The sequence below is a fragment of the Callorhinus ursinus genome, unplaced genomic scaffold (assembly GCF_003265705.2).
Source record: "Callorhinus ursinus isolate GAN/ISIS: 27379988/994484 unplaced genomic scaffold, GSC_fseal_2.0 scaffold3, whole genome shotgun sequence".
NCBI classification, from domain to species: domain Eukaryota; kingdom Metazoa; phylum Chordata; class Mammalia; order Carnivora; family Otariidae; genus Callorhinus; species Callorhinus ursinus.
This window is the reverse complement of record NW_027397065.1, coordinates 63,662,293-63,688,787: the sequence shown is the minus strand read 5'-3', so window position 1 is coordinate 63,688,787 and position 26,495 is coordinate 63,662,293. Positions and strand designations below refer to the sequence as shown.

The window sequence follows — 26,495 nt, the reverse complement described above, 5'->3', positions numbered from 1 at the left end:
GACACAACCTAATGGTTTAGGGGGGAAATGTCCTAAAAATTATAGGTAGCCATCAGGATGGTATTCAGTTAGTAAACTAGCCATCAGAGTACTAGCAGGATTTTTCCCATTTTTATTTGGCATCTTTAGTTGATTACCATGCCTTTCCTTTTCAGAGTGTTGTCCGCTGCCTGTGGCATCCAAAGCTGAACCAGATCATGGTAGGAACTGGCAATGGATTGGCTAAAGTCTATTATGACCCCAACAAGAGCCAGAGGTATTTCATAAGTATTGCCTGTTTTAGATGGATGACAGCAACTGGGGGGAGGACTTCTTTTCCCACCCTGCTTTTATTTATTTCCCCCTTTGATGGGGATCCACCCTTTTAGAAAATGCAGCTGGCACAGAGTAAAGCCTCAAACTCCTAGTATTGTACTTTAAAGAGGATTTGGATATTGCCCTTGATCCAGACAGAATTCAAAGTGAAAGTTTCCTGGGGATTTGCAGTTCTTTAGCTGAAATGTTGAGTGCAAAGGGGGGAAAAGTCTTGCCCACTTTGCATACCACCCTGGACATGGCATTAGCAGTGATACATGTAAGGGATTAACGGAGCAGGGAACTAACCACTTATAGGAAATGGAAATAGCTAGTCTGTTTTGTTCCCTTTCTGTTTGGGCTTTTATCAGGTAGTGGTTTGGATTTGGGGGGTTCTCTGCCAAGGGGACATCACAAATTATTTTCTCTTCGACCCCATGCCCACCCCAAATGCTAGACTTAAACATCCCAGTGTGTTTCAGAAGTCTGAAGACTTCACTGGAGTCTCCATCAGTTCCTCAATTATTTTCATTTTCTTTGGTCACAAAGGCGAACATTTGTCGCAACCCCAAAAAAGGATGGTTTTTGTTTCTCTCTTAAGGTACAGTACTTGATTAGCTCTTTCTTTAGAGTAAGCCTTGGTTAGCTAGTATTTAAGTCCCCATGCAAAATTCATTGGGGTTCCCCATAAACCTATTTTGAGGTCCCACATCCTTTTTGAGGAAAGGAAACTCCTCCTCTATTGATGAATACTCATTGTTGTAATTTGGATCTGAATAGAAACAGACAGTCCTGTTTTCCCTTGGAAATTTGTGGACTAGCTTTGGAACCCTTGCCCTATAAAATAAAGTTTTTATTGTGTTTAAGAACAAATAGGATTTTGTTTTTTAATAAAGAAATTGAAAATGCTAATGTAATTAGAATGAGAGAGAGTCTGTTTCACTTGAGAAAACGATGAGCCCCGTTTAATAGCACCCATTTGGAAGCTTCTGTGTTTGGAATCTTGAAGGAATTTTATTTGTATTTGCTTCTCCTGAGAGGGATAGCTCATTATTGCTAAGGAGAAGTGAAATGTTCTGATCAGACTTTTGGTTAATCCCACACATTCTTGGGCATTTGCCCCGTGGCAACACTGCCAAGCCGACTCAATTCCAGACACTTGTACTCTTACAGTTGAGATGTGGACAAATGCCACTTGGGGTGTAGACCACCCAGGTTGCTTTCATCTGAGACATAAGCTAAAATTTGAACCCTGTGACCTTCAGGGTGAAAAGGTTGGTTAATTTTATTTATATCTCTCTAAGATCTTAAAATTTTAAGTTATTTCTGTAGATTTTTTAAACTAGTGTTCTGTTGCCCAGTTACCTCTTCAACCCTTTCACTCAGTAGTAACCACTGACTGACAGACTTGCTTTCCCATAAATTTAGTCTCTTATCACCAAGGCCCCTTCTGTTAACATCCCTTAGAAAGTCAAGGACTTGGTGAGATGGTGTGCAGAGTGTGTTCCTGAAAGTAATGCTTTTGACATAACTTTTTGTTTAGAAGACCAAGTAAAGAAAATAATGTGCTTTTACCCACCCCAGGGGAGCAAAATTATGTGTGGTTAAAACCCAGCGGAAGGCAAAACAAGCTGAGACTCTAACCCAGGACTACATCATCACCCGTAAGTTGTTAGCATGGTGTCTCTCCATCGTCTCTCTCCCTTCTACTGTTGTGTGGTGTTGATCTCATGGCTTTAGAGACAGAAAAAGTCTTCAGAGTCCAGGCATATATTACAAAGTACCATGTGGACAGGACTCCAAGTCATGTAACAGCTAACTGCTTTAGCTTCTGTGACTCATCACAGAGACAGGGTAATTTCATGTAACTTTCAACCCAAAAGGGAAAAGCCTATTTGAGCCTAATGTATTACTCCATAGCAGCCTTTTAAAGAATAACAGTCTGTTCTAAGAATAAACAAAGACGAGTGCTGGTCTTGGAATCAGGAGACCTGGATTTGTCCAGTTCTACCAATGACTTGCAGTGTGATGTTGAACAACTGAGCTTTATCAGGAGGGAGGAGACTAGGTGAAAGGTCTCCTTCAGCTCCCTCTGAGACTCTGTGACAACAGATCCAGAGACATTTAGATACAAAATGAACTACCTGGGGTACCAGAAATCTTACCAGAATAAGCAGCTTCTCTCGGGTTTGTCACACAATGTTGTCAGCCTGGCAGATTTGTGTTGCCCAGAGCCAGGGCCTCAGACCTCTCACAGGTAGTGGCTAGGAAGGACATCTTGGATGCAGTAATAGTTGTGATGAGCAGATTCCCTGTGGACTTTACCAGGGTCTCGGTCTAAAGCCCAGGGGGCGCTGTACTGCTGGGTTTTTCTCTCTGGTGGTGGGTCTCCTCTAAGACCAAGTGCCATGGAGCTTATGATCCGTAAGGAGATCCCGTGACACTTTTTGCAAGAGTAGAAGTGTTAAAGTCGGTGTCACAACCAGTCTAGCTCATGTAATTACATGCGGCCTACTTAAATTCCTCTAGTCGTTTGAAGTGAAAAGCTATTTTTCCCCCTCCTAAAAATACTGTTGTGTCGTGTTGCCCAACAGAGTGACGGGTGGCTGTGTTTCTCAGCTCCCCTGATCAAGGCAGGAGAGTTTTACTGGTGAGTGAGATGGTCCTGGTCCCAGCTGGTGCTAGGAGGAGGGGGATCCTGGAAGAGTTTTTGAGGTATTTTAGACATTTCTGTCATTCATATTATAAATTCCCTTTGAACCCCTCTTAATCTGTTTCCTTCTCTCCCGTACTCCCCTGGGAAAAGGTTTTCTCTTTTAAGGGAGGTTTTACTCAGCATGTAAGGATCCAAAGAAATTATTCTGATACAGTTTTTGGTCAAGAAAAATATCATTATTTAATTTTTTCCCCTGGTCACCTTCTTGCTCTCCTGCAGAATATCAGTGTTTCCTTTTTACATTCATAAACTCTTATATTATAAAATTTAATTCTGACATTGAGTGAACAGCCAATAGCAGTTGGACAAATACTACTCAGATTCTTATCCTTTTGTTTTGTCCACCATATAGAAGTAGGGAAAAGTCCCCATCAAGTCACCATGCCTGGAGATTCAGGCACCCCCTGCACTCAGGGCAACCTTTATCCCAGTTTCAGTGGGAGAAGTGCTCTTCCCTTCCGGTTACTCAGTGTTGTCAACTCCTCCTGAGCGGTGGTCACATTTCAGAAACGTGTGAAGTGATTCCAGTGTTTGTGAGGCGTCCGAGGAGACTTCAGGGCTGACAGGCAAGCTGCATCATTCACATTTGGGTCCTGTAAGAAGAAAAAAGAAGAAGCAGTCCCACTGAGTGTTTCATTTCAAAACCACAGAAATTAAGTTTAACTGCTACCCATGGTCCCTGCGATGGGGAGCCTCACCAGTGTTTCCGTGACAGTATTTGACAGTATTTCCTGAGCACCATTAGTTGCCAGGGGAGGTGAACAATGAATCTTGGTCTCAAACAAAATTGGCTAATTGGTTACAGTAAGACTGTCTTTTATTATTAGATGAAGGCTGTCATTATGACTTCCATTTCATCTTCAAGTTAGTCATGCTTCAGCTATGTTTTTGGATGGAAGGGTTATTATTATAATAAAATTTTTCAAATGTGACTTCTTGTAGCTCATGCCTTGCCTATGTTCCGTGAGCCCCGCCAACGGAGTACAAGGAAGCAGCTGGAGAAGGACAGACTGGATCCCCTGAAGTCACATAAACCCGAACCTCCTGTGGCAGGCCCAGGTGACAGTGATCTCTCCAGCTTGTGACCTGCAAAGGGGGTGGAGGGGCAGGGTGCAGTCACTGGTAGAAAATTGGGAAGATCATTTTCTCCTGGATGCTGCTTTGTCTCCAGAGAGATTTTACTACATGGTGGTTTTCAGACGTTCTCTTTTTAGTATCAGAAGTTTTTCCTTAAAGGATGCAGAATCCAGGTGCATAAAACTGATACAAATGGAGCTGCTGTGTTAACCTAGAGAGGAAGCCTGGACCCCTTTCTGCTCGGTCTCTAACTTGAGCCCTTTTAGGTCATCTTGGTGGAACTCTAGGGCTCCTGGAACCCAGTGTTAAAGCCACTGCTCTCAATATTGGCTTCATATACAGCATTTGGGTACTTTGACCAGAATCCAGGCTGGATTAGGTTTCACATTAGGTTTCCCCTAGAGGATGAATAAAAGTCCTTAGAGTTTTTAAGAAAGTAGGTACTCCCGCCCCCCTACCCCCGACCACCAAAAGAAAGAAAGTAGGTACCCCCAGAAGACAGCAAGGCAGCATTGGCCCTCATACAACACATACAGTAACTGGAATCCCATTTTATTAGTTATCACTTGTGTGGTTTCCATTTTCCTAGGCTCCTAAGCCTAGAGCTTTTGACTTGTTCATTCATCCTGAACCTCAGTTCTGGGCTTACATCTGTTTGGCCTGCCCCTTCAGCCTTGAAAACATTTTACATATCTATCTTAACTTTTTTTTTTTTTAATTTTCTCTGCCACCATTCTAAATCAAAGTTCCTAAATAACATTCTTACCTGGATTATTGAAAAGCCCTTCTAATTAGGCACCTTGTCTCAAGTCACTCTCTTTCCTTCCCACCCTGCCTCTGTGCATCTTCTACACAGCTTTTATTTCCAGCTCCTCTGGCTTTCATATTGGTGCTGCCCCCAAATCTTATAAGCTCCCCACTGTCCATTTGCATTTTCAGAGAATCATTCTCTGCAGTCTGACTCTAACCCACTTTTGAGCATCCCACCTCACTTCTCTCTTCCTCTGATCTGATACAACTGTCATTTCACTCCTGCCCAAAAAGGCCCGCTGAATCGTCCTTTTTCCATACTTTGGTTCTGAAACCATTCTGCTCATTCTGAAAATGACCTCTGCCTTCAGAGCTTTCTCAGTTTGGATCCATCTCTTCCTAAAGAGCTCCCCAGCCACCTCAGCCTAAAGAGCTCTCTCCCTCCTCTAAGTACTATAATAGTTACTAGCCACACAAATTCTTTCACAATTAATTATTTCCTGCCTTTTTTAGTCTCCTCTTATCTTGATTGTTAGAATTAATCTTATAGCACAATTTGGCTCTTCGTGTGTGGGTTTTTTTTAAATCTTCCTAAAAAGTCATAAATTTTGGGGGTGCCTGGGTGGCTCAGTCAGTTAAGCATCTGCCTCCGGCTCAGGTCATGATTCCAGGATCCTGGGATCGAGCTCCATATTGGGCTCCCTGCTCAGCGGGGAGGTCTGCTTCTCCCTCTCCCTCTGCCTCACCCCTGCTTGTGGTCTCGCTCTCTCTCTCTCTGACAAATAAATTAATAAGATCTTAAAAAAAAAAGTCATACATTTTTGAGCACCAGGCACCAGACTAGCTTTTGGGGATCCAACAGGTTGCAAATCGCTGCCCTTATGGAGCTTTCTGTCTACTAGCGCAGTTCCAGTACCATAAAATAATAAAATAATGTGAATCAGTCTATTCAACTTGTTTGTTTTTTCTCCTACAAGGTACTTGGAAGATGGCAAGGCCTAAGATATGTTTGCTTAAAGCTAAAATAGGCATCTAATAAATATAGGTTAATTTTTTTTAAGATTTATTTATTTATTTGAGATAGAAAAAGAGAGAGCATGCACACGCGTGCAAGTGGCGGGGAGGGGCAGAGGGAGAGAATCCTGAGGCAGACTCTCCCTGCTGATCTCGGAGCCTGCCTCCGTGCTTCACCCCAGAACCCTGAGATCACGACCTGAGCCGAAATCAAGAGTCAGCTGCTTGACCGACTGAGCCACCCAGGCGCCCCAGTTTTGGTTATTTTTATTAGTTGAGTTTCAGATGTTCATGCTTGAGGGATCTCTTCAAGGCCTAAACATGGTAAAGTGTTTGTGATTCTTCCTTGCATTGGTGTCACTTGTAGATTAAAATAGCTAAGACCTATCAAAAAACCTTTTTATTTAAAAATGTTACGGGGAGGGGTGCCTGGGTGGCTCAGTCATTGAGCGTCTGCCTTCAGCTCAGGTCATGATCCCAGGGTCCTGGGATCGAGCCCCGCATCGAGCTCCCTGCTCAGTGGGGAGCCTGCCTCTCCCACTGCCCCTGCTTGTGTTCCCTCTCTCGCTGTGTCTCTTTCTGTCAAATAAATAAATAAAATCTCTCAAAAAAAAAATGTTACAGGGAAGTTAAGGTTTGGTGATTTCCTACTTTGGTTGTGATGATCATAAATGAAAGCTGAAGGGATGACACTGAAGTACTCTTGAGATTTGTGTGCTTCAAGCCAAGATCTGAAGAAGCCCCGGAGTGCTCAACACCTTGATTCCATAGGGAATGACAAAAATCGGGGAAATTTGAAGCTCTGGCCTCACTCTTTTACTCATTTCATCTGCCACCTTGGAAGCCAGCACTGAGGGATTCTCAACCTTTTCAGATAAGTACAGGGTATGCTTCTATATTGTCATGCTCATTCCAGTTCTGAGTTATGTTTTTTCCTTGGAAACAGGTCGTGGCGGCCGGGTTGGAACCCACGGGGGCACTCTGTCGTCATACATTGTGAAGAACATTGCTTTGGACAAAACTGATGACAGCAATCCCCGGGAAGCCATTCTGCGGCATGCTAAAGCAGCCGAAGACAACCCGTATTGGGTTTCTCCAGCATATTCTAAGTAAGGAAGCAGCCTTTTAAAATAGAAAAAAAATATTATGTTTAATGAATTGGAAAGAATGTAACAACAGCTACTTTGAGGTTTTAACTCTCCATTTCTTGTTTTATTCTTGAGCATGAAAAATAAGCCAAGTACTCATAGTCCTGAACCTTAGGACTCTAAAATGGTGAATCTTTAACGTAGGTCAATTCCATCAGTTATGGCCTAGTGTAAACCCATTATGTGAAGCCCATTCTACCTCTGACAAAAAAAAGGAAAAGCACTACCCGTATGCGTTATGTTAGTTGAGGAGGGTTCAAAGCAGATGAAGAGGAGCAGTTTGTAGGTCTGTCCTTAAGGACTGCTTTTCATTTGCAGAGCTATATATGTAAGTAACAGGTACATAGGCAGAGAAGAGCCCACCTGCTCAGATTCCCTCAAATAGCTCAACATGGATGAACATGCAGTGGCTCTCAAAGCCTCTAAACCAGGTACAGTTACACTGACAAGGGTAGTGTTGTAGATTTTTTTTTTTTTTTTTTTTGAGCACTTCCTTACTTTCTGATACCATAAGATGTGCCAGAGTCATCTTTGTTTTTCTTCCCATAGTCCTGGAATCAATTGCTCCTTCAAGGCGCCTAGGTTTCTTTTGCTGGAGAACGATGTTTAGAAACCAAGACATTGATGCTAGACGTGCCTGTAGCTACTGAAGTATCATTGCTTCTAGATCCTCCTTTAGGTCTTCTGAGATGACAGAACTTGGAAATACATACATGTATACTAACCCACGCCTCATCACACACACACACGTATGTACACACACACACACACACACACACACACACATCTCTGTATTTACATTTTAAAAACTGTGAGTTTATACTGATGCCTCTGATTTCAATCCTATACCTCTGGTTTCATTTTACCTTTCTCCTTCCTGTATTTTTAACTTCTTTCTCCAGTAATGAAAAACCCAGCTCTCATTACTGACAATATATTTACTTATTTATTCACTTCTAGTATGCATATAAAGTAGTTTCAGAATTGCCTACCTAGACACCTGTGAGAAACATTTTCCCTAACTAGGATTTCCCTATCTGCATTTGTGTAGGTTTTGTTTTTTTTTGTTGTTGTTTTTATTTTGATTTGTTTTTGTCCTTTTAGCCTTACAGTATGTGGTGAAGAGACTGTTTTTCGCAGTTACTTGGGTGAGATATTTTCTTCTCCACTCCTGTCAGGGTGGTTATGTAATCCATCTGAAATGCAGTTAGGGTCATTTGTTAGTGTACATTCCTTTTTTGGATTTCCCCTATGTTCTATTTATTTTGGAGGTATGTATAGGGTGTGCGAAATATTACTCTAGTGCTAGGAGTCAGGGCCTTAAAAAAGACTTGTTCTTCCTCTCTGCTCCCTCATTTCCATATTCTGCATCTCTCGGTCCCTTCCCCACTCACCCCCACAGGTAGCCTATCTCTTTAGTTTCTGGTTCTCCTGTAGGTCTCTTGCACAAATGAACAGATTTGTGAGTATTTTCTTCTACTCGCTCCTTTACATGAAGGATTGCATAATATACCCTTTTGGACTTTGCTTTTTTTCACCTAGGATTATGCCCAAGAAATCATTCTACATCAGGTCATAGAGCTCCTTCTCGTTCTTTTTCACTGCTGCATAGTAGTCCACTGTATGGATGTATCATATTTTATTCAACCACTCTCCTATGAGTGGATATTTAGGTTCCAGTATTTTGCAATTTCTAACAGTGCTATAGTAAATAAACTCGTGTGTATGTATTTTTGTATCTTTGGAGGTGTATTCACGTTTTTTCTTGATGTCTTCATATATTATTAAAGTTTTCAATTATGAGAAAGCTGGACTCTGATCACTTTTCAGAACATTAACATGCTGAAAAAAAAATCACTTATAAACCAACTCAACAGACATGCTATACCAGTATCAGTTCTTTTTTTTAAAGATTTTTGTTTTTTGACAGAGAGAGACAGCGAGAGAGGGAACACAAGCAGGGGGAGTGGGAGAGGGAGAAGCAGGCTTCCCACCGAGCACAGAGCCCTATGTGGGGCTTGATCCCAGGACTCCGGGATCATGACCTGAGCTGAAGGCAGACGCTTAACCAACTGAGACACCCAGGCACCCCCAGTATCAGTTCTCTATCTGCTAATCATTATGAGTTACTTTGCATAAAAGAAAAACACACTGTTTTAGCTTGGGTTCCTTAGCAGTAGATCCTGAGAAAAAGATTCATATAAAGGTGCTTTTAGGAAGCTTTATTATTAGGATGCCTATTAGGAAGCATCCATAGAGAAAACCAATAGGGGAGTGGAGAAGTGTAATGAAGCCAAATAAGGTGTATCAAGCAAAGTCTGAGGGAGGTCCACTTTGGCTCAGTCTACAGGGTAACCCTGGAGACCCTGGTCAGAGGCATGGTAACTGGAGTACTTATACTCCAGGATCTGTTGATCTTTGCTAATGGCTAGAGGTGGGGTTGGGGGAGACATTCCCAGGTACTTCCAGCTTTCCAGGGCTTTAGCAACCTGCTGACAGCCCTCTGACAAAGTGAGATAGCTGCTGCAGTTGTGAGTGAAAGCACCCCACACAAAAATGCTAAAGAGATTTGGGGGCCTCTGGTGGGGAGCGCTGCATCCTCTGCGGTCCATGTAGCAGAACAGACTTGGCTCCATAATGTCAGTGGTGGTTGTTCACAGTGTGTACTAATAACCAGTCGGTACAGATGGAACATCTCTGAACAATTAGTTGGATAGTATTACAACAGCTAAGAGGGTCATATCAAGGCTGGCCAGCTAACTAGTGTGCATTTAGCCTTCTTTTGTATGGAATTTGCGTGTGTATGAACTAATGTATGTCAACACATCATTGGCAGTCAGATAAGCTTATAGATTATGCCTCTGTTGACACTTCTGTTTTTAATGGAGTCATTATTTTCTATTACTATTAGGGGTTTTTTTATACTTAAAGAAACTTGTTTAGAAACATACAAAAAATTAGCTGAGGAAATAAGAAGAAACAGAGCCATGTTTTAAAATTTGCTAAACATAGCATCATTTGGAGAAAAATTTGGCACTATCTATACAAATTTAAAATGCAAATACCCTTTGACTTGGCAATTCTATTTCCAGAAGTTTTGCACATGTAGGAAAATATGTATGTCCAAAGATATTAAGTTCAGTATTGTTTATGAAAGCAAAAGACTGAAAACAATATAAATGTGCTTCAATGGGGTATTGTTTTAGAAAAGTATAACACATCCATATAATTAAAGATAACAAGAAAATACAAAGAATGAGCTACATACATATGGATGGATATGTCCCAGTTTCCTTAGGTAGAAAACTGACCGACAAGCAAAGACAGAAACCAGCCTGCAAAACATGCTGTGTGTATACCTGTGTTTTTACACAGTGGATGTCCCTACACATATATCTGATCATTTATACACAGACTCCCTCTGGGAGGAAATACAAGAAATGTGCGTGGTGGGTATCTTTTAAGTAGGAGAACAAAAGAGTGGGGAGGGGTGCGTGGTGGAGGGGCGTGAAGTGAAAGGGGCCTTCAAAGTTCTGTAGTCTGCCCATTAGTGCTGCTGGATTTTTTTCACTGTGCATGTAGTCCTTAAAATCTCAGACATGAAAATCACATATGATGTTAAAGTTAGATCCTTCATCAAAATAATTAGTTGTTAGAAATTAGAATAATAGCCTAGAAGTTCTAAGGCCAGCTTCCTGGCCTGGGTTCTAGCAAGGACTTACTATCCAGTAGGTTCTAAGTTATCTTCTCAATGTCTCATTTTCTTCAATGGTAAGTAAGGTCTTTGACACCTTCCTATAAATTATATATTGTTAATATCACTCAAAAATCAGCAGTATTATTTCAGTATTTATGGAAATACTTCAGTAATTTACTTTGCATGTAAACACACACAAACCTATTTGGAGCAGTTTGCTATCAAATGTATTTTAATGTAATCAGATTTAGGAATTTTTTCTTTCTTGGGTTTTATTTTAGTTAGGAAGGCCACCGCATTCACGATAATTCTTCAGATTCTCCCGTCTTTCCATTAATGTCCTTTTTTTCTAGAGTTAAATCTTTTATTCACCTGAAATTATTTTAGTGAAGGGAGTGAGAAAGGCATATTCATTTCCGGTGGCCCCTGGAACAAATTACCACAAACATGGTGGCCTGAAAAACAGAAATGAATTCTCTCACAGTTCTAGAGTCCAAAAGTCTGAAATGAAGGTGTCACAGGGAGCCACACTCCGTACAGAGGCTCTAGGGGAAATTGTTCCAAGCCTCTGCTGACTTCCAGAGTTTGCCTGCTAGCTTGGCTCCGAGTCACGTTGCCCCAGGCTCTTCCCAGTCCTCGCTTTGCCTAGTGCTTTCTGTTGGTCTCCTCTTCTCTCTTACAAGGATACCCAGGATGTCATTTGGGGCCCACCCAAGATAATCTAGGATTATCTCCTCATCTTAAAATCCTTAGTCACATCTGCAAAGACTTTTTTTTCCAAAATAAGGCCATATTCACAGCTTCTAGGGATTTGAGATAGATATTTCAGCTACCACAGTAGAGCTCCAATTTAATTTTTTCCTCTTGGTTAACCAGTTGCTGTAACACTTTTTAATTGGATGATCTAGTTTTCCTCATTGAATTGAAATCATATCATTACACACACTGCACTTCCATATGAATTTAAACCCATTTATGGGCTCTCTGTTGTGCTCTATGATTTGGTCTATTCAAGGAGCAGTATCAGACTGTTTTCATTGTTTTAGGGCTGCCTGTCCTCATTCTTCTTCTTAGTAAAACTTTTCTGTTTTTGCAGGTTTCCATGACTTGAAGCTATGTAGTAAACCCCCTCCCCAAATTCTTGGTGATATTTGTATTGGAATTGAGTTAATGTATATATTAACTTAGATTGAGTTTTACAATACTGGTTCTTTTAAACCAAGAGCAGGGTACGTCTTTCTATTCAGGCACATCTCTTTATCTCTCAATAGTATTTTTAAGTGTTCTTTATATAGATCTTTCACGTTTTCTTTTAATTTTGTTTCTAGTTATTTTCTCTTTCTGTGCCATTGTAAGTGGAATCTTTTCTTCTGCTGAATTTATAACTCCTGTGTATATGGAAATGCTGTGTGGCCACATATATGTGTGTTATTATTGTGTATATAGGCAGTTGTTTTATATACAGCTATTTACCCTGTTTTCCTGTTGTTTTCAATTAATTATTTACTCAGTTTGCTTGTAGTTTCCAGGCATAAAATTATATCATATGCAAATAATGATAATACCTCATCCTTTCTAATTATTTTAATTTAAAAATTTTTTTATTTGAGTTTAGAGGACAAACAATGTTACATTACTTTCAGGTGTGCAACTTAGTGATTTGGCAAGTTTATACATTATACTCTGTTCGCCACAAGTGTAGCTCCCCTCAGTCCTTTTACATCACTGTTACAATGTCATTGACTATATTCCTCATGCTGTGCCTTTTATTCTGGTGACATATTCATTCCATAATTGGAAGTCTGTGTCTTCCACTCCCCTTCACCCATTTTTCCCAAACCTCACCCCCTTCCCCTGTGGCAACCATCAGTTTGTTCTCTGTATTTATAGGTCTGATTCTGTTTTTTATTTGTTTATTCATTGTAGGGTTTTTTTGTTGTTGTTTTTAGGTTTTTTTAGATTCCACTGGTGAGTGCAATCCTACAGTATTTGTCTTTCTCTGACTAACTTAGTTCACTTAGCATAATACCATCCAGGTCCATCATGTTGTCTCAAATGCCATGAACTTATCCCTTTTAATGGCTGTGTAATACTTCACTGTGTGTATGTATATCTCACATCTTTCTTATTCATTTTTCTATTGATAGACATTTAGATTGCTCCGTATCTTGGCTATTGTAATTAATGCTGCAGTAAACATAGGGGTGCATATAATCTTTCCAAATTAGTGTTTTTGTTTTCTTTGGGCAAATTACCCAATAGTGGAATTATTGGATCACATGGCATTTCTATTTTTAATTTTTTGAGGACCCTCCATACTGTTTTTCACAGTGGCTGTACCAGTTTACATTCCCACCAATAGTGTATGAGGTTTTCTTTTTCTCTACATCCATGCCAATACTTGTTGTTTCTTGTGTGTTTGATTTTAGTCATTCTGACAAGCGTGAGGTGATATCTCATTGTGGTTTTTGAGTTGCATTTCCCTGATGATTAGTCTGTTGGCCATCTGTATGTCTTCTTCGGAAAAATGTCTATTCGGGTCCTCTGCCCATTTTTTAATCAGATTGTTGGGGGGAGGCATTTGGTGTTGAATTGTGTAAGTTCTTTATATACTTTTAATACTAACCCTTTCTTGGATATGTCATTTGCAAATATCTTCTATTCAGTAGGTTGTCATTTAGTTTTGTTGATGGTTTCCTTTGCTGTGCGGAAGCTTTTTATTTTGATGTAGTTCTACTCATTTATTTTTGTTTTTGTTTCCCTTGCCTCAGGAGACACATCTAGAAAAATGTTGTTACGGCCGATGTCAGAGAAATTACTGCCTGTATTCTCTTTTAAAAATTTTGTGGTTTCAGGTCTCACATTTAGATCTTTAATCCATTTTGAGGGTTTTCTGTGTGTATGGTGTGAGAAAGGGATCCAGTGTTCCTTTTTTGCATGTAACTGTCCAGTTTTTTTAGCACCATTTATTGAAGACACTGTCTTTTCCCCATTGCATATTCTTGCCTCCTTTGTCATAGATTGTTTAAGCATTAAAGTTTGGGTTTATTTTTGGGCTCTCTATTCTGTTCTATTAAACTATGTGTCTTTTTTGTGCCAGTAACATATTGTTTTGATTACTACAGCTTTGTGGTATGTCTTAAAATCTGGTATTGTGATACCTCCAGTTTTGTTCTTTTTTCTTGGGATTGCTTTGGAAATTCGGGGTCTTTTGTGGTTCCATCTAGATTTGTGAAAAATGTTGTTGGTATTTTGATAGGGATTGCATTGAATCGCTTTGGATAATATGGACTTTTTAATAATGTTTGTTCTTCCAATTCATGAGCATGGAATATCTTTCCATTTGTTTGTGTCTTCAGTTTCTTTTAGTTTTTGGAGTACAGTCTTCTACCTCTTTGGTAAAGCTTATTTCTAAGTATTCTTTTTGGTGCAATCATAAGTGGTATTGTTTTCTTAATTTCTCTTTCTGCTACTTTATTATTAGTGTGTAGAAACACTACTGATTTCTGGGTATTAATTTTGTATACTACAACTTTACTGAATTCATTTATTACTTCTAGTAGTTTTTTGTTGGGGGCTTTAGGATTTTTTTATGTATAGTATCATGTCATCTGCCAATGGTGATGGTTTAACTTCTTTGCCATTATAGATGCCTCATTTCTTTTTCTTGACTTAATTATCTCTAGGACTTCTAGTACTGTGTTGAATAAAAGTGGCAAGACTGGACATCCTTGTCTTATTCCTGATCTTAGAGAGAAAGCTCTCAGTTTTCACCACTGAATGTGATGTTAGCTGTGGGTTTTTCATATATGGACATTAAAATGCTGAGGTATGTTCCCTCTAACCCCACTTTGTTGAGAGTTTTTATCATGAATAGATGTTGCCCAATTTTTGTACTAGTTGTCTTATCTAGTTGTATTGGCTAACACTGCCAGAACAATATTAAATAATTTCATGATAGCAGACATCTTTTTCTTAATTTGAACTTTAAAGGAGTGACTCCATTAGGTTAAATCAGGTAATTGCCCTTTTCGTAGGTGAAAAAAAGTCAAATATCGGCAATTTCATGTTGCTCAATTTAATGATATTTCTCCATAAAGCATGATTTTTGAAAACTCATACATACAAGATGTTAAGGATGAATCCATATCTTTCTCTCCTGTTTTTTCAATAACAATTTATTGAACACTTACTATAGGTCAGGTACCGTTCTAGATTATGGGGATACAGTAGTTTTTAGGGAGATTATATTCAAGTTCGCAGAGACAGGCAATAAATAAGTCCCTAAATTTTAGATGATAGCTAGTGCAAAGAATAAAACTAAAATAGGGATGAGTGGATGTAGAGTAACTGGGGGAAGAAAAGGTTACTATTTTTTAGATAAGATGATCGGGGTAAAACCTCTGCTTTGTGATTTTTGACTTGAATGAAATGAAGGAGTGAGCCATGTTGATATCCAAGGGAAGAGCATCCCATGCAAATAAACACCATACAAAGACCAGAGGCATGTTCATCTGAAATAGATGCTGAATTTTATTGGATTCATTTATTGTATTTCTGTGAAAGTGATCATATGACTTTTCTACTTTGATCAGTGATTATGATGAAGTATATTATTGGATTTCCTCATATTGAATTATCCTCACATCTTTGGTATGACCCTCATATAGTTATGGTTTATTCTTTGTCCTGTGTCAGACTGGCTTCAGAAAAATTTTATATGCTTTTCTATATATACTCTCAAACTGTTTTGAATACCATTAAATCTATTTACTTTGTAAAGATTTGATAGAATTCACCCGTGAAACAGTCAAAACCTGGTGCTTTTGTGGAGGACAGGGTAAATAGTGATTTCTTAATTTCTCTGTTTTCCATCCCCTCATGGTAAATAATTTGGATTTTCCAACTCTTCTGAGTCTGCTCAATAATTAATATTTCCTGGGGATTCATTCATCCAGATTTTCAGCTTTCTTTAAATAGAATTACTTGAAGCAGAAGTTCTTTTTTTGTTGGTGAGCATTAACAAAAGGTATTTTCCTGCATTATAGGTAATTTAGTTATATTTACAGTTGAATAATGTGCTAGCTTAAGTATCAGCTCTGCCAAATGGGGAGAACAGGTAATGTCATGTCTTTTACCCTGCATGTGAGGAGACTGAAGCTTGCAGTCGACAGTGAGTGCGGCTAGCACTGTACTTCCGCTCTCTCTGTCCCTCATCCAGTGAGCTTTTCAGAGGACTGCGCTCTCTGTGAATATATGCCTTGCCGCTGCTTTTTCCTCCCATCTCCTTCCTTCCACCCAACTTTGTCACCTTCCATTTATTGCATACTAACTAAGTTCATGGCACTAGCTGTGGCATGTGATTTGTTAGCCAGGATTGCAGTGCTATTTCTCCTGCGTTCACCTGCTAGAGTATACTGTTTACTGCCAAGTGGCAAAGTCTTCGAAGGGAAGCTAATATTTAAAAGGATGTTTTCGTAAAGGTCACTGTAATTGAGAATGTGTGTCTGGTTGTTTTTCTTCACTGCAATTGACTTGTGTCAGTGATGAAATGAAGATTTACTGTATCTCACTTTCTCACAGAAAAGCCCAATTAAACATTACATAAATCTCCCTGCTTGCACATGACATATACTCACCTTTCTTCTCCAGTGATGCTAACGAAGAGTCTTTAAACACTTTACCTGTGCCGATTGAGGACTTGAGTTTCATTCCTGGCACTAGCAGTGTAACAGCCATGGAAGTTTTAAAACACAGCAGGATCACAGAGGCCTCTTGTTCAGCCACACATGGTCAGATTCAATTACAGTTTCTTGTTAAAAGAAGTGGCTGTGGAGGGAGGGAAGAGGAGCTGGCTGGAGAGTGGGCAGGATATAGATCCAGAATGCTATTAGCTTACACATCAGACAGAGATGGACGTGTGTGGGAGCCTGGCCCCTGGCCAGCAGCCTGCCAGCCTGACAGCTCTGTCAGCCATGGTCACTTTTCTTGCCAGATAAGCTGCCATTATTGCTGGTTCCATCGATTTAGTTTTCAGTGTGCGTGTCTTGTCAGATACAGGATGCTTGGATATATGTGTGTGTATTAAAATATCATTCCCATCTATAAAGGATCCATTTAAAGTCATGTTGAATTAGTAGGCAGTATTTAAAGAGGTCATTCCTTGAGTGAGTAAAGGTTTGTATATTATTTTTGCCAAGAAGAGACATAAACCCACAGAGGAACATGTTAACTTTTCCCCTGAGTTATAGTTAGGTGACTGATCGTCCCTGTCCACCATGTTCCTGTGTAGAGGCCAGCGTTTCTCAGAGTGGTTTTGTGGACTGCTTCCTGTCGGAGTCCAGGGTGGAAGTAGGGGGTTAAAAATGCAGATTTCTAGACTGCACCTCAGACCAACTCAGGTTCTGTGAGCTTGGAGCTGGAAATCTGCAACTTAAGAACTTTCCCAGGTGCGGGACGCCTGGGTGGCTCAGTCGGGTAAGCAGCTGCCTTTGGCCTGGGTCATGATCCCAGGGTCCTGGGATCAAGTCCCACATCCGGCTCCTTCCTCAGCAGGGAGCCTGCTTCTCCCACTCTCTCCCTCTGCTTGTGTTCTGTCAAATAAAAAAAAAAAGTTTCCCAGGTGATTATTTTGTGCACTAATAAAGTAAACCACAAATAAACCACAAATGATTTACCCCTAGAAAATTAAAATGTACAGAATAGATTATGCTGAAGAAACAGATTATTTATATAACAAATAATTTCCCCCGGTATTTTTTTTTTTAAATAGCAAGGTGCTGTGTTGTATTTAATATAGAAATTATTTTACCAAATGTATTATTCTACATACAACTTTTTGAAAACATACTTTTTATATGAAGTGAGGAATACGTGATAGCCAAAGCAAAGGGTATAATAATAATAATAATGACACTTTTATTATACTTACACTGTGTCATCCTTGTTTAAGAACTTTATATATATTATTCATTTAATCTTCACAACAGCCCTGTGAAGGAAGCAGTATTATTGTCCCCATTTTACAGATGAGGAAGTTGAGGCTTATAACTTGACCAAAGCCACGCAGGTAGCAGGCGGCAGAATTGGGATTTGAATGCAGGCAGTCTGGCTTCGGAGTCAAGCTTCTGCTGTTGACGACTACAGTGTACTGCTTATCATCACAAAGCAGCTGGTGGCAGTTTTTTAAAAAATTTAAGTACTAGTGAAGCTGAAAAGACTACCGTGTGAGCCAGCATGGCAGAGCCGAATGCTAGACTAAGAATCAGAAGTTCCGGGGTGTCGTTCCGCCATGCGCTTTGCTGACATGGCCGGAGGCTGTTTCCGGTGAGTGAATGTGTGGAGAGAGCGGGGCCAGGGTCACGGGAACACCCGATTGTGTGGCTGGGCGGCTGCAGGCCTGTGTACTCTCCAAAGATTTTATCCTTCTAACTTGTTTAACCGTTTGGTGATAAGGCAGGTAATGGTGTGATTTTAGAGGGTTCTTTTTGTTTTCCTTTTCTGCTCTTTACTCTTTCTCTTTTTGTTTCCCATTTCCACAGGTTTCTTGTTTGTCCCTTTTTCTACCCTCACCCAGGCTTTGAACTCACACACCCGGCATTATGAGTTAGTGTGCCCTCTTTAATGAGTCCGAGATATGTTTATTTGTTTTCCAAAATATTATGTGTTCATTTTTTGAAGAAAACAGAACATTATCTAGAAACATCATGTTGCGTCTCATCTTCCTATTCATCCCTAATATTTAAAAAAAAAATTATCTTTGATTAGCTCTTCACCAGAAAGAAGGGCCCATTTCAAGTGGAATCTTTTGGTCAAGCCCTTTATTTAATCTTAATAATTCTGCAATTGTGATGACTGGGTCACAGTTCATCTGGACCACATTCATTCTAACAGGGTTAACAAGTGTGTCAGATTGTCAAGTCATGGCTATAATTGACTTTGGCTTTGAGGTTTTCCTTCATAATAAACAATGGGCCCTGAGCCAAAAAAGCTTGTGGTTTATACTCACATACTGATGATTGAATATTACAAGTGATTTCTCCTCACTCATTCTGTGACCCTGGAACTGGCTTTATGCTTTTTGAATGAATCATATCAGAAGAATATCCATAATTAAAAAGATTGTGACCTGTGCACTTTCCACTGCAGCTGAAAACATTCTGAGATTCTTCTGTGGCCTGAGCACTAAAAAGGGAGTGTAGAGGGCCTAGGTTAGAGCTTAGTCAGAAGAGAGAAGACAGCCCTGCTTACAGTTTGAATCTTTCGCACAAACAGTGCACCCCAGAAATGTCCTTATACAATATTACAGGGGAATCTTTATTCATTACTGACTTTTCTACATAAAATTCCTCTGGATGGAAACACTGAAGGTGGGACTCAGTTTTTGTTGGACTTCTGACATTTTTCCATTAACACACAGTTGCTGGGAAAGACTCGCTTTGTACAAATACGTCTGAGAATTCAGTTTAAAAAAATGTCCCAAGGGGAAAATTATTCAGCATGTAGTATCATCTAAACAGAATTGATAGATTTGAGAAAGACGTTTGCTTAAACTTTTATCTTCGCTTCATGAAATATTAACTATTAGCAAATGCAGAGTTTACTGGAGCTAAAACAAAATGAAACAAAAAACCTTTTGGCTCTTCTCTGATTATAATGGTTCATAACAATAACCATGTTGATATGTAATCTGTTCTTTTCTTGGTAATTCTAGTAAACAAGTTGACATATATAGTCAAGTGAAAAATGTTTACTATTCACCAAGTGAGTTAATCAAACTGGAGAACAAGTTTCACAACCAGCCTTCTGTAAGTTTAAGTTTTCAGTTAACACTTAGAAAAATGGGTTAGTGTGGGCCATAAACCAGTAAATTAGATAGTATGGATAAAGCTGATTTCAATAAGGTGGGTTACTCTGTTGGTCCTCAGTGAGGTTTACCGTGCCCCTACTGACCTGTTGAGCAACCGCAGTGATTATACCCTTGGCTGAATGGAATGTTCCCCTTACCTCGTTTTCCTTCGTGTCAGTCTCTTTAAAGGCTTTTGTTTTGGGCAACTGACATAAATCTTCCATGAGGCTGGAAGTTTGAGTTGGCAACTTCCTGTCACTTGAAAAAGCAGGTATAGAATCCTGGAGGAACTGATTAAATAGAAGACAGGGGAGTGGGTCAGAAAAGGAAATACTTTCTCAAGGTGGTGAAATATATCTCTTGCTCATTTTTATTTATATGTGTTATTTCCTAAGTTCAGTTATTTCCATGTGTTCAGTGCCCATTTGGTTTGTTTTGTTTTTCTCTTCCTTATGGAAGCACCCAACAAAGTCTGTGTTAAAATCAGTGTGCAAATTCTGTTTCTTCAAGCAGCCCAGAAAGGAATCCACTTTTGTGGCCAGTGGCAATGTTAGTAGAGACTTGGAGTATTTTGTTGTTGTTTATTTGTTGGTTTCCTATTGGTTTTAAAAGCAGGGACTTCTGGACCAACTTTTAAGTGTTTTCAAATCCATTAGCTTTTTTTTTTGCATGTGTCATTTTACTCCTGCTTGGCATTGTTGATTTATTTTTATAGTAGTTATCTATGTCAAGGGCAAATTAGGCCATCCCCCAGGGAAGAAATCTTTTGGTTCTATTCCTAACTCTGCCTAATCATCTCTGTTTCTCATTGTCTTTAAAAGTAGTGACTGCAGAAATCCATTTTAAATGCCCCAGATAATCTGAATTTAATTTTTTTGGAGGGGTCTTTCTCATATATGAGTTTCCAAACTGTTTCAAAAGAATAACTGCTGGAAATAAATTTAAAAACAACAGGTGCTGAAAAGAAAGAATAGCTGCAAGATTTAAAGCTGTAATTCTCTCACTTTGCTTCTGTAAAATGCTGGCATTCTCTAGACTAGACGGAGATGTTCAGTGTACGCAAGTCAAATGCTCTTTTTGGAGGAAACTGGTCTTTATTCAGCAAACCACATATAGCTCTTATGAAGGTTCTGGATGGTGCTGTGAGAACATTGGTATTGGGGGCAGGATGGATTGGAACACGGGAAACTTCTCTCTGTGGGCCACATCTCCCTTTACCTGCTCATGCCTCACTCCCAGGGATTAAAGACTGCTCTTTCAGGGGTGGGCCTGTGAGAGTACGGCCTCAAACCCCATTCTTTCACCCAGTCTTTGGTGGCATCATCCAGGGCAGGCTTCTTCCAAGGTGAGAAGTACTTTCCTACAGTTAAAGGAAGCTCGTCATGTGTCAAAGTTGATGTTAAGAAGACAGACTTTTACTCCACAGCCTGGTTTCAGAGCCCTGCTTTACTGCCTTCTTTTCCCAGCTGGGAGGGAAGGTGTTCCCACAGGTGCTGCTCAGTGTGCTCTACCAACTGGTGCTCATGAGGGAAGTGTAGGAACTGAGAGTAAGCATGCAGGAAATTGTAGAGCAATTTGATACATTTTTGGAATCTAATTAAAATTTGGATTTGCACTTTGCAGTCTTTTTATTTTTCTAGAAATACAGTATTTGTCTGCAAGGAATTGGAAATTAGAAAACAAAGCCTGGCCTTGCACCACAGATGGTTTGAGAAGCGCTGCTCTAGGCAGGGCCCCAGATTGGAGGCTAAGGCCTTCTCCAGGGTGCCTCCTATTTACTCTAGTAGCAGGTTCATTATTCCTTATTCCCAAGTCCAAGAGTCTGGTTCTTCTTTTTTTAATAAAAAAATTTTTTTTTAATGTTGGTAAAATATACATAACCTAAAATTTACCCTCTTAACCATTTTTAAGTGTACATTTCAGTCCTGTTAAGTACATTCACTTTGTTGTGCAGCCAATCTTCAGAACTCTTCTCATCTTGCCAAACTAAAACTCTATACTCACTAAACAAGAGCTCTTCCTTTCCTCCTCTGTCTAGTCCCTGGCAACCACCATTCTGCTTTCTGTCTCATGGGTATGACTCTCTTGGTACCGCATATAAGTGGAATGACACAATATATGTCTTCTTGTGACTGGCCTATTTCACTTAGCATAATGTCCTTAAGGTTCATCTATGTAGCATTGGCCAGAATTTCTTTCCTTTTTAAGGCAGAATAAGACTTCGTTGTACGTATCACCACATTTTATCTGTTCTTCTATCCACGATACTTAGGTTGCTTCTTCTACCTTCTGACTATTCTGAGTAATGTTGCATTGAACATGGGTGTACAAATATTTCTTTTAAGACCCCACTTTTGATTCTTTTGGGCATATTTCCTGAAGTGGAATTGCTAGGTCACATGGTAATTTTATTTTTAACTTTTTGAGGAACTACTGTGTTGTTTTCCATAGAGGCTGCACCATTTTACATTCCTACCATCACTGCTCAAGGGTTCAGTTTCTCCACATCCTTGTCAATACTTGTTATTTTGTTGGGTTTTGTTTGTTTGTTTTTGTTTGATAGTAGCCATCCTGGTGGGTGTGAGGTGTTATCTCATTGTGGTTTTGATCTGCATTTCCTTAATGCTTACCAATGTTGAACATCTTTTTATGTGCTTGTTAGTCTTTTGCTGTCTTCTTTGGAGAAATATCTATTGAAGCCCTTTGCCTTGTTTTTAACTGGTTGTTTGGGTTTTTTATTGTTTTTGTTGTTATTGTTGAGTTGTAGGAGTTCTTTATATATTCTAGGTATTAATCCCTTACAAAATAGATGATTAGCAAATATTTTCTCCCTTTTCATAGGTTGCCTTTTCAGTCTGTTGATTGTATCCACTGATACACAGGTTTTAAATTTGATGTAGTTTAGTTTACCTGGGTTTCTTTTGTGCTTATGCTTTTGGTGTCCTATCAAAGAAATCATTGCCATATCCAATGTCATAAAGCTTTTCCATGGTATTTTATAGTTTTTGCTCTAGGTTTAGGTCTTTGATCCATTTTGAGTTAATTTTTGCATATGGTATAAGGTAAGGGTCCAGTTTTATTTATTGCTTTTGGTACAATTTTGCCAGCACCATTTTTTGAAAGGAGCCTACTTCTTACACTCAGGTATTTCCTCGCTGGCCAATAAAATGAAAGACAAAGTGGTAAACAAGCACTGCTGGGAAAATTTGGACACTAGCTTCTCCTTGGGGGAAGGAGAGCCTGGCTGTTTGAAAGCTAAATGTCATGATTTCATGTTGCATATATATAAATATGGCTATTTTGCTGGCAACATTGTTATTAGTTCAAAAACTGAAATTTAAAATACTAAATTTTGTGGAGTTCCTCAAAAAGACCATTCTACCTTCCAAACAATCATATCCCCTAAGTTAAGATACCTGGAGAGGACAAAGGAAACTGTTGTGATCTGGTAATTCAGCCTGACGGTCTAAGTGATCCTGATGTAAAAGTTTACTCAGTGAATTTTTCTGAGTTTAGGGCTGGGGGAAAAGGTATCTCCTTTGAAAACTAATACATTTCCTTTGTCTTTGCCTTGGCTACTAGGAAATTGAGTGTTGTATTATTATGTGTACCCTTCTACTTACTCATTTTGATTTTCTTTATAAGTCCATTTTATTGAGGTATAATTTATGTATAATAAAATGCAAAATGCACCCATTTCAAGTCTTGACAAATGTATACACCTATGTAATCACTTCAGTCAAGATTATGGAACATTTCCATCCCCCCCAAAACATTCCCCATGCCTCCTCACAATCATTACTCCCTTTCTCCCCTCTGTGAAATACTTCCATTCATTCTGAGCCCTTCCAGTTAGCCACCAACTTGCAAAAAATACTTTTGGGAAGTAGGTAGAATATGACAGCAATTACTTAAATGAAATAGCCTTTTTAAGCTCTAGGTTCTGTTCTTCCTGTGATCTGTCATTTAATTTCTTTTTTTATATCCAAAAAAGTACCGTTAAAATTTCTTAGTACTTACGTCTCATTGCAACTAACATTAATGAACTGGTGTCTTTTTTTTTTTTTAATTTAATTTTATTATGTTATGTTAGTCACCATATAATACATCATTAGTTTTGTTTTTTGTTTTTGTTTTTGTTTTTGTTTTTTTTGATGTAGTGATCCACAGTTTGAGCTGGTGTCTTATGCATTGCCAGATATGGTAACAAGACCATGTTATTTTTTTCTCTTTAGAAATTAAACATCTAAGTCAAAGGATTTTTAAACCAAATTGTTCCCATATTGGTTTGTCCGTACCTCAGCGGTCCACGTATTTGCCAGAAGATGAAATATGTAATGAGCACCAGTTGCCCTACTGTTGCATGTTAGAGAGCTGGGGTCGGGGGAAGAGGGGCGGGGCTGCTTTCTAGTAACTCAGCAACTCATGACCTATGAAAATCTGCAGCTGTGTTTGGAAATGTTAGAGCTGTGACCTGTTTGTAGATGTCATAACAGTGTCTTGAAGTGACAAGAATTTCAACTGACTGGATTGTGTATGGGGACACCTTGGGCTGCAGGTAGGTGTGTGGGTCACTAGAGAGACAGGAGTTTTGACTAACCTATGCATGAGGAATTCCAGTACATGGCTTGCATCAGAGCACCATCAGGGTGAATATGGGTGGTTTATACTTCTTCCCAGGATAATAGAGAGACAGCAACAAGTAACATAAAGTTTTAACCCTGTTTTCACTTGTCAAAGAAAAGGAATGGTTGTTGTCATTATTTTAACATTCTGGAATTACCTTGATATAATGAATTGAATTCAAGATGAAGATGTGAGTTAAAATATATCTTTAGATATAGGGGTTTTAATATTTCCTTGTAATGTGTGCAGCCACTCTGGAAAACAGTAATGGAGGAGGTTCCTCAAAAAAGTTAAAAACAGAACTACCCTACAATCCAGCAATTGCACTACTAGGTATTTACCCAAAGGATACAAAAATACAGATTCGAAGGGACACATGCACCCTGATGCTCATAACAGCATTATCAATAATAGCCAAACTATGGAAAGAGCACAAATGTCCATCGACTGATGAATGGATAAAGATGTGGTGTGTATATATATATATATATATATATATATATATATATATATATATAATGGAATATTACTCAGCCATCAGAAAGAATGAAATCTTGCCATTTGCAATGACGTGGATGGAGCTAGAGAGTATTACGCTAAGTGACCTAAGTCAGTTAGAGAAAGACAGATACCATATGATTTCACTCATATGTGGAATTTAAGAAACAAAACAGATGAACCTATGAGAAAGGGGAAAAAAAGGAGAGGGCAAACCATAAGAGACTCTTAGTGATAGAGAACTATCGCTGAGGGTTAATGGAGGGGCGTAGGGGGATGGGCTCAATGGGGGATGGGCATTAAGGAGGGCACTTGTGATGAGCACTGGGTGTTATATGTAAGTGATGAATCACTGAATTCTCCTGAAACCAAAAAAATAAGAAAGCTTTCAAGAAATATTTCCTCGTAATGTGATAGAGCTGTTTTTAAAAGGGAATCAGCAGTAGCATAACCAAAAGGAGCATAAATTATAACCATTTCACATATTCTTGAAATTATTTTCTGTGTGAATGGTGTAAAAAGGAAAGTCATTGAACCAGGTATGTTTACAAAGCCCAGAACATCCTAACGCAAAGATTGCTTTTGAGGCACCGTGTGCCAATATTACAACAATGGTAGTCAGTGACGTATCCTAAAATGCTTGACATTTCCGTGCACTGAACTGGGTTTTGGGGTGGAGAGAATGTCCCATCTGTTTGCTCTGTTGTTTTATTTTTGCTGGCAGCGCTCAAGTTACTCTATACGTTATCTGTTATTTTAGACTCATTAAATAAGAAAGCGATTATCTCAAATTCTCCTGTTCCTGTGCATCATAATCACATGTATTTGGACTACTTTATTGTCTAGGAACAATGCAGAGAGCTGTGAATAAAGATCATGTGTGTTCTTGTGTGGTGACCATAACTTGAACTCCCAAACAGTCCCAGTTATCCTGAGTTTGAATAGAGGGTGGTTATGAATATGCAAGATTTTACCGAATTTGATGTATTTTCATTTTATTTAAGAAAAGGACAGCATACATAGTCTGCCACAGAAGGAAATCTGTAAGAGAATCTTTGGCTCTTTTGATGAACAAAATTAAATTTCTGTTATCCTTTTCTTTGCCAGAAGTTTAATGATTGATATTTAATAATTGAGATGTAGTTGATTCCCAGATGTGCTTCCACTTGATAAAAGTGGCAAAGTCTAATATCTAATAAACACTTGCTGACTAAATTTTTCCTCTTTTCATTAACTTTCTTTTAGGACTCAACCCAAAACCATGTTTGCCCAAGTTGAATCTGATGATGAGGAAGCAAAGAATGAGCCAGAATGGAAAAAGCGTAAAATTTGAAGACTCTCACATGAGAGCTGTTTGCATGAGGGGGAGTGATGTTGGACAGTTTTTTTTTTTTTTAATGAAATAAAAAATACATTTTTATGAACAGCTTTGTAGTTTGCATTATTGAACCTTTCAAAAGATTGGTAGCTACCCTTCACTAAAATTGTGCTTATATTTTCTTAACTACAACTATGAATCTGTATTATAAATAAATAAGAAACAGATTCTTAGCCTATTACCAAGTAGTTTAGGAACTTTATTCAACAATTATTGGTCTTGTACAGAGTCTTACAATGTTGAGGGAGGGAAATGTACATTGAAGTGGACATGTGTCTTGAGCAATTCTAGGAGTGTAATATGGAAATAGACATCAAAAGTTTCATATTTCTGTATAATTTCACAATAGTTGTTTACATGATTATAAATAATTAGTCTGAGTTCAGGCTAAAAGCATTGCCGTACTAGGAAAGAACATGTATCTGATTATCCTTAAAGAGCAGAATACA

The 26,495-nt window shown here is 39.0% G+C and overlaps 1 protein-coding gene across 3 annotated transcripts in view; it reads left to right on the top strand.

The window, feature by feature from the left end:
- WDR70 (WD repeat domain 70) overlaps positions 1-26,094 on the top strand; it is a 293,077-nt gene extending 266,983 nt beyond the window's left edge. For all 3 annotated transcript variants that reach the window (XM_025867371.2, XM_025867372.2, XM_073890980.1), the window contains 5 exons: positions 156-256; positions 1,879-1,958; positions 3,953-4,069; positions 6,798-6,960; positions 25,914-26,094. In XM_025867371.2, the coding sequence (XP_025723156.1) occupies positions 156-256; positions 1,879-1,958; positions 3,953-4,069; positions 6,798-6,960; positions 25,914-26,001 (549 nt within the window). In that variant the 3' untranslated portion in view covers positions 26,002-26,094. The remainder of the gene's footprint in view (positions 1-155; positions 257-1,878; positions 1,959-3,952; positions 4,070-6,797; positions 6,961-25,913) is intronic.
- The last annotated feature ends 401 nt before the right edge of the window (positions 26,095-26,495 follow it).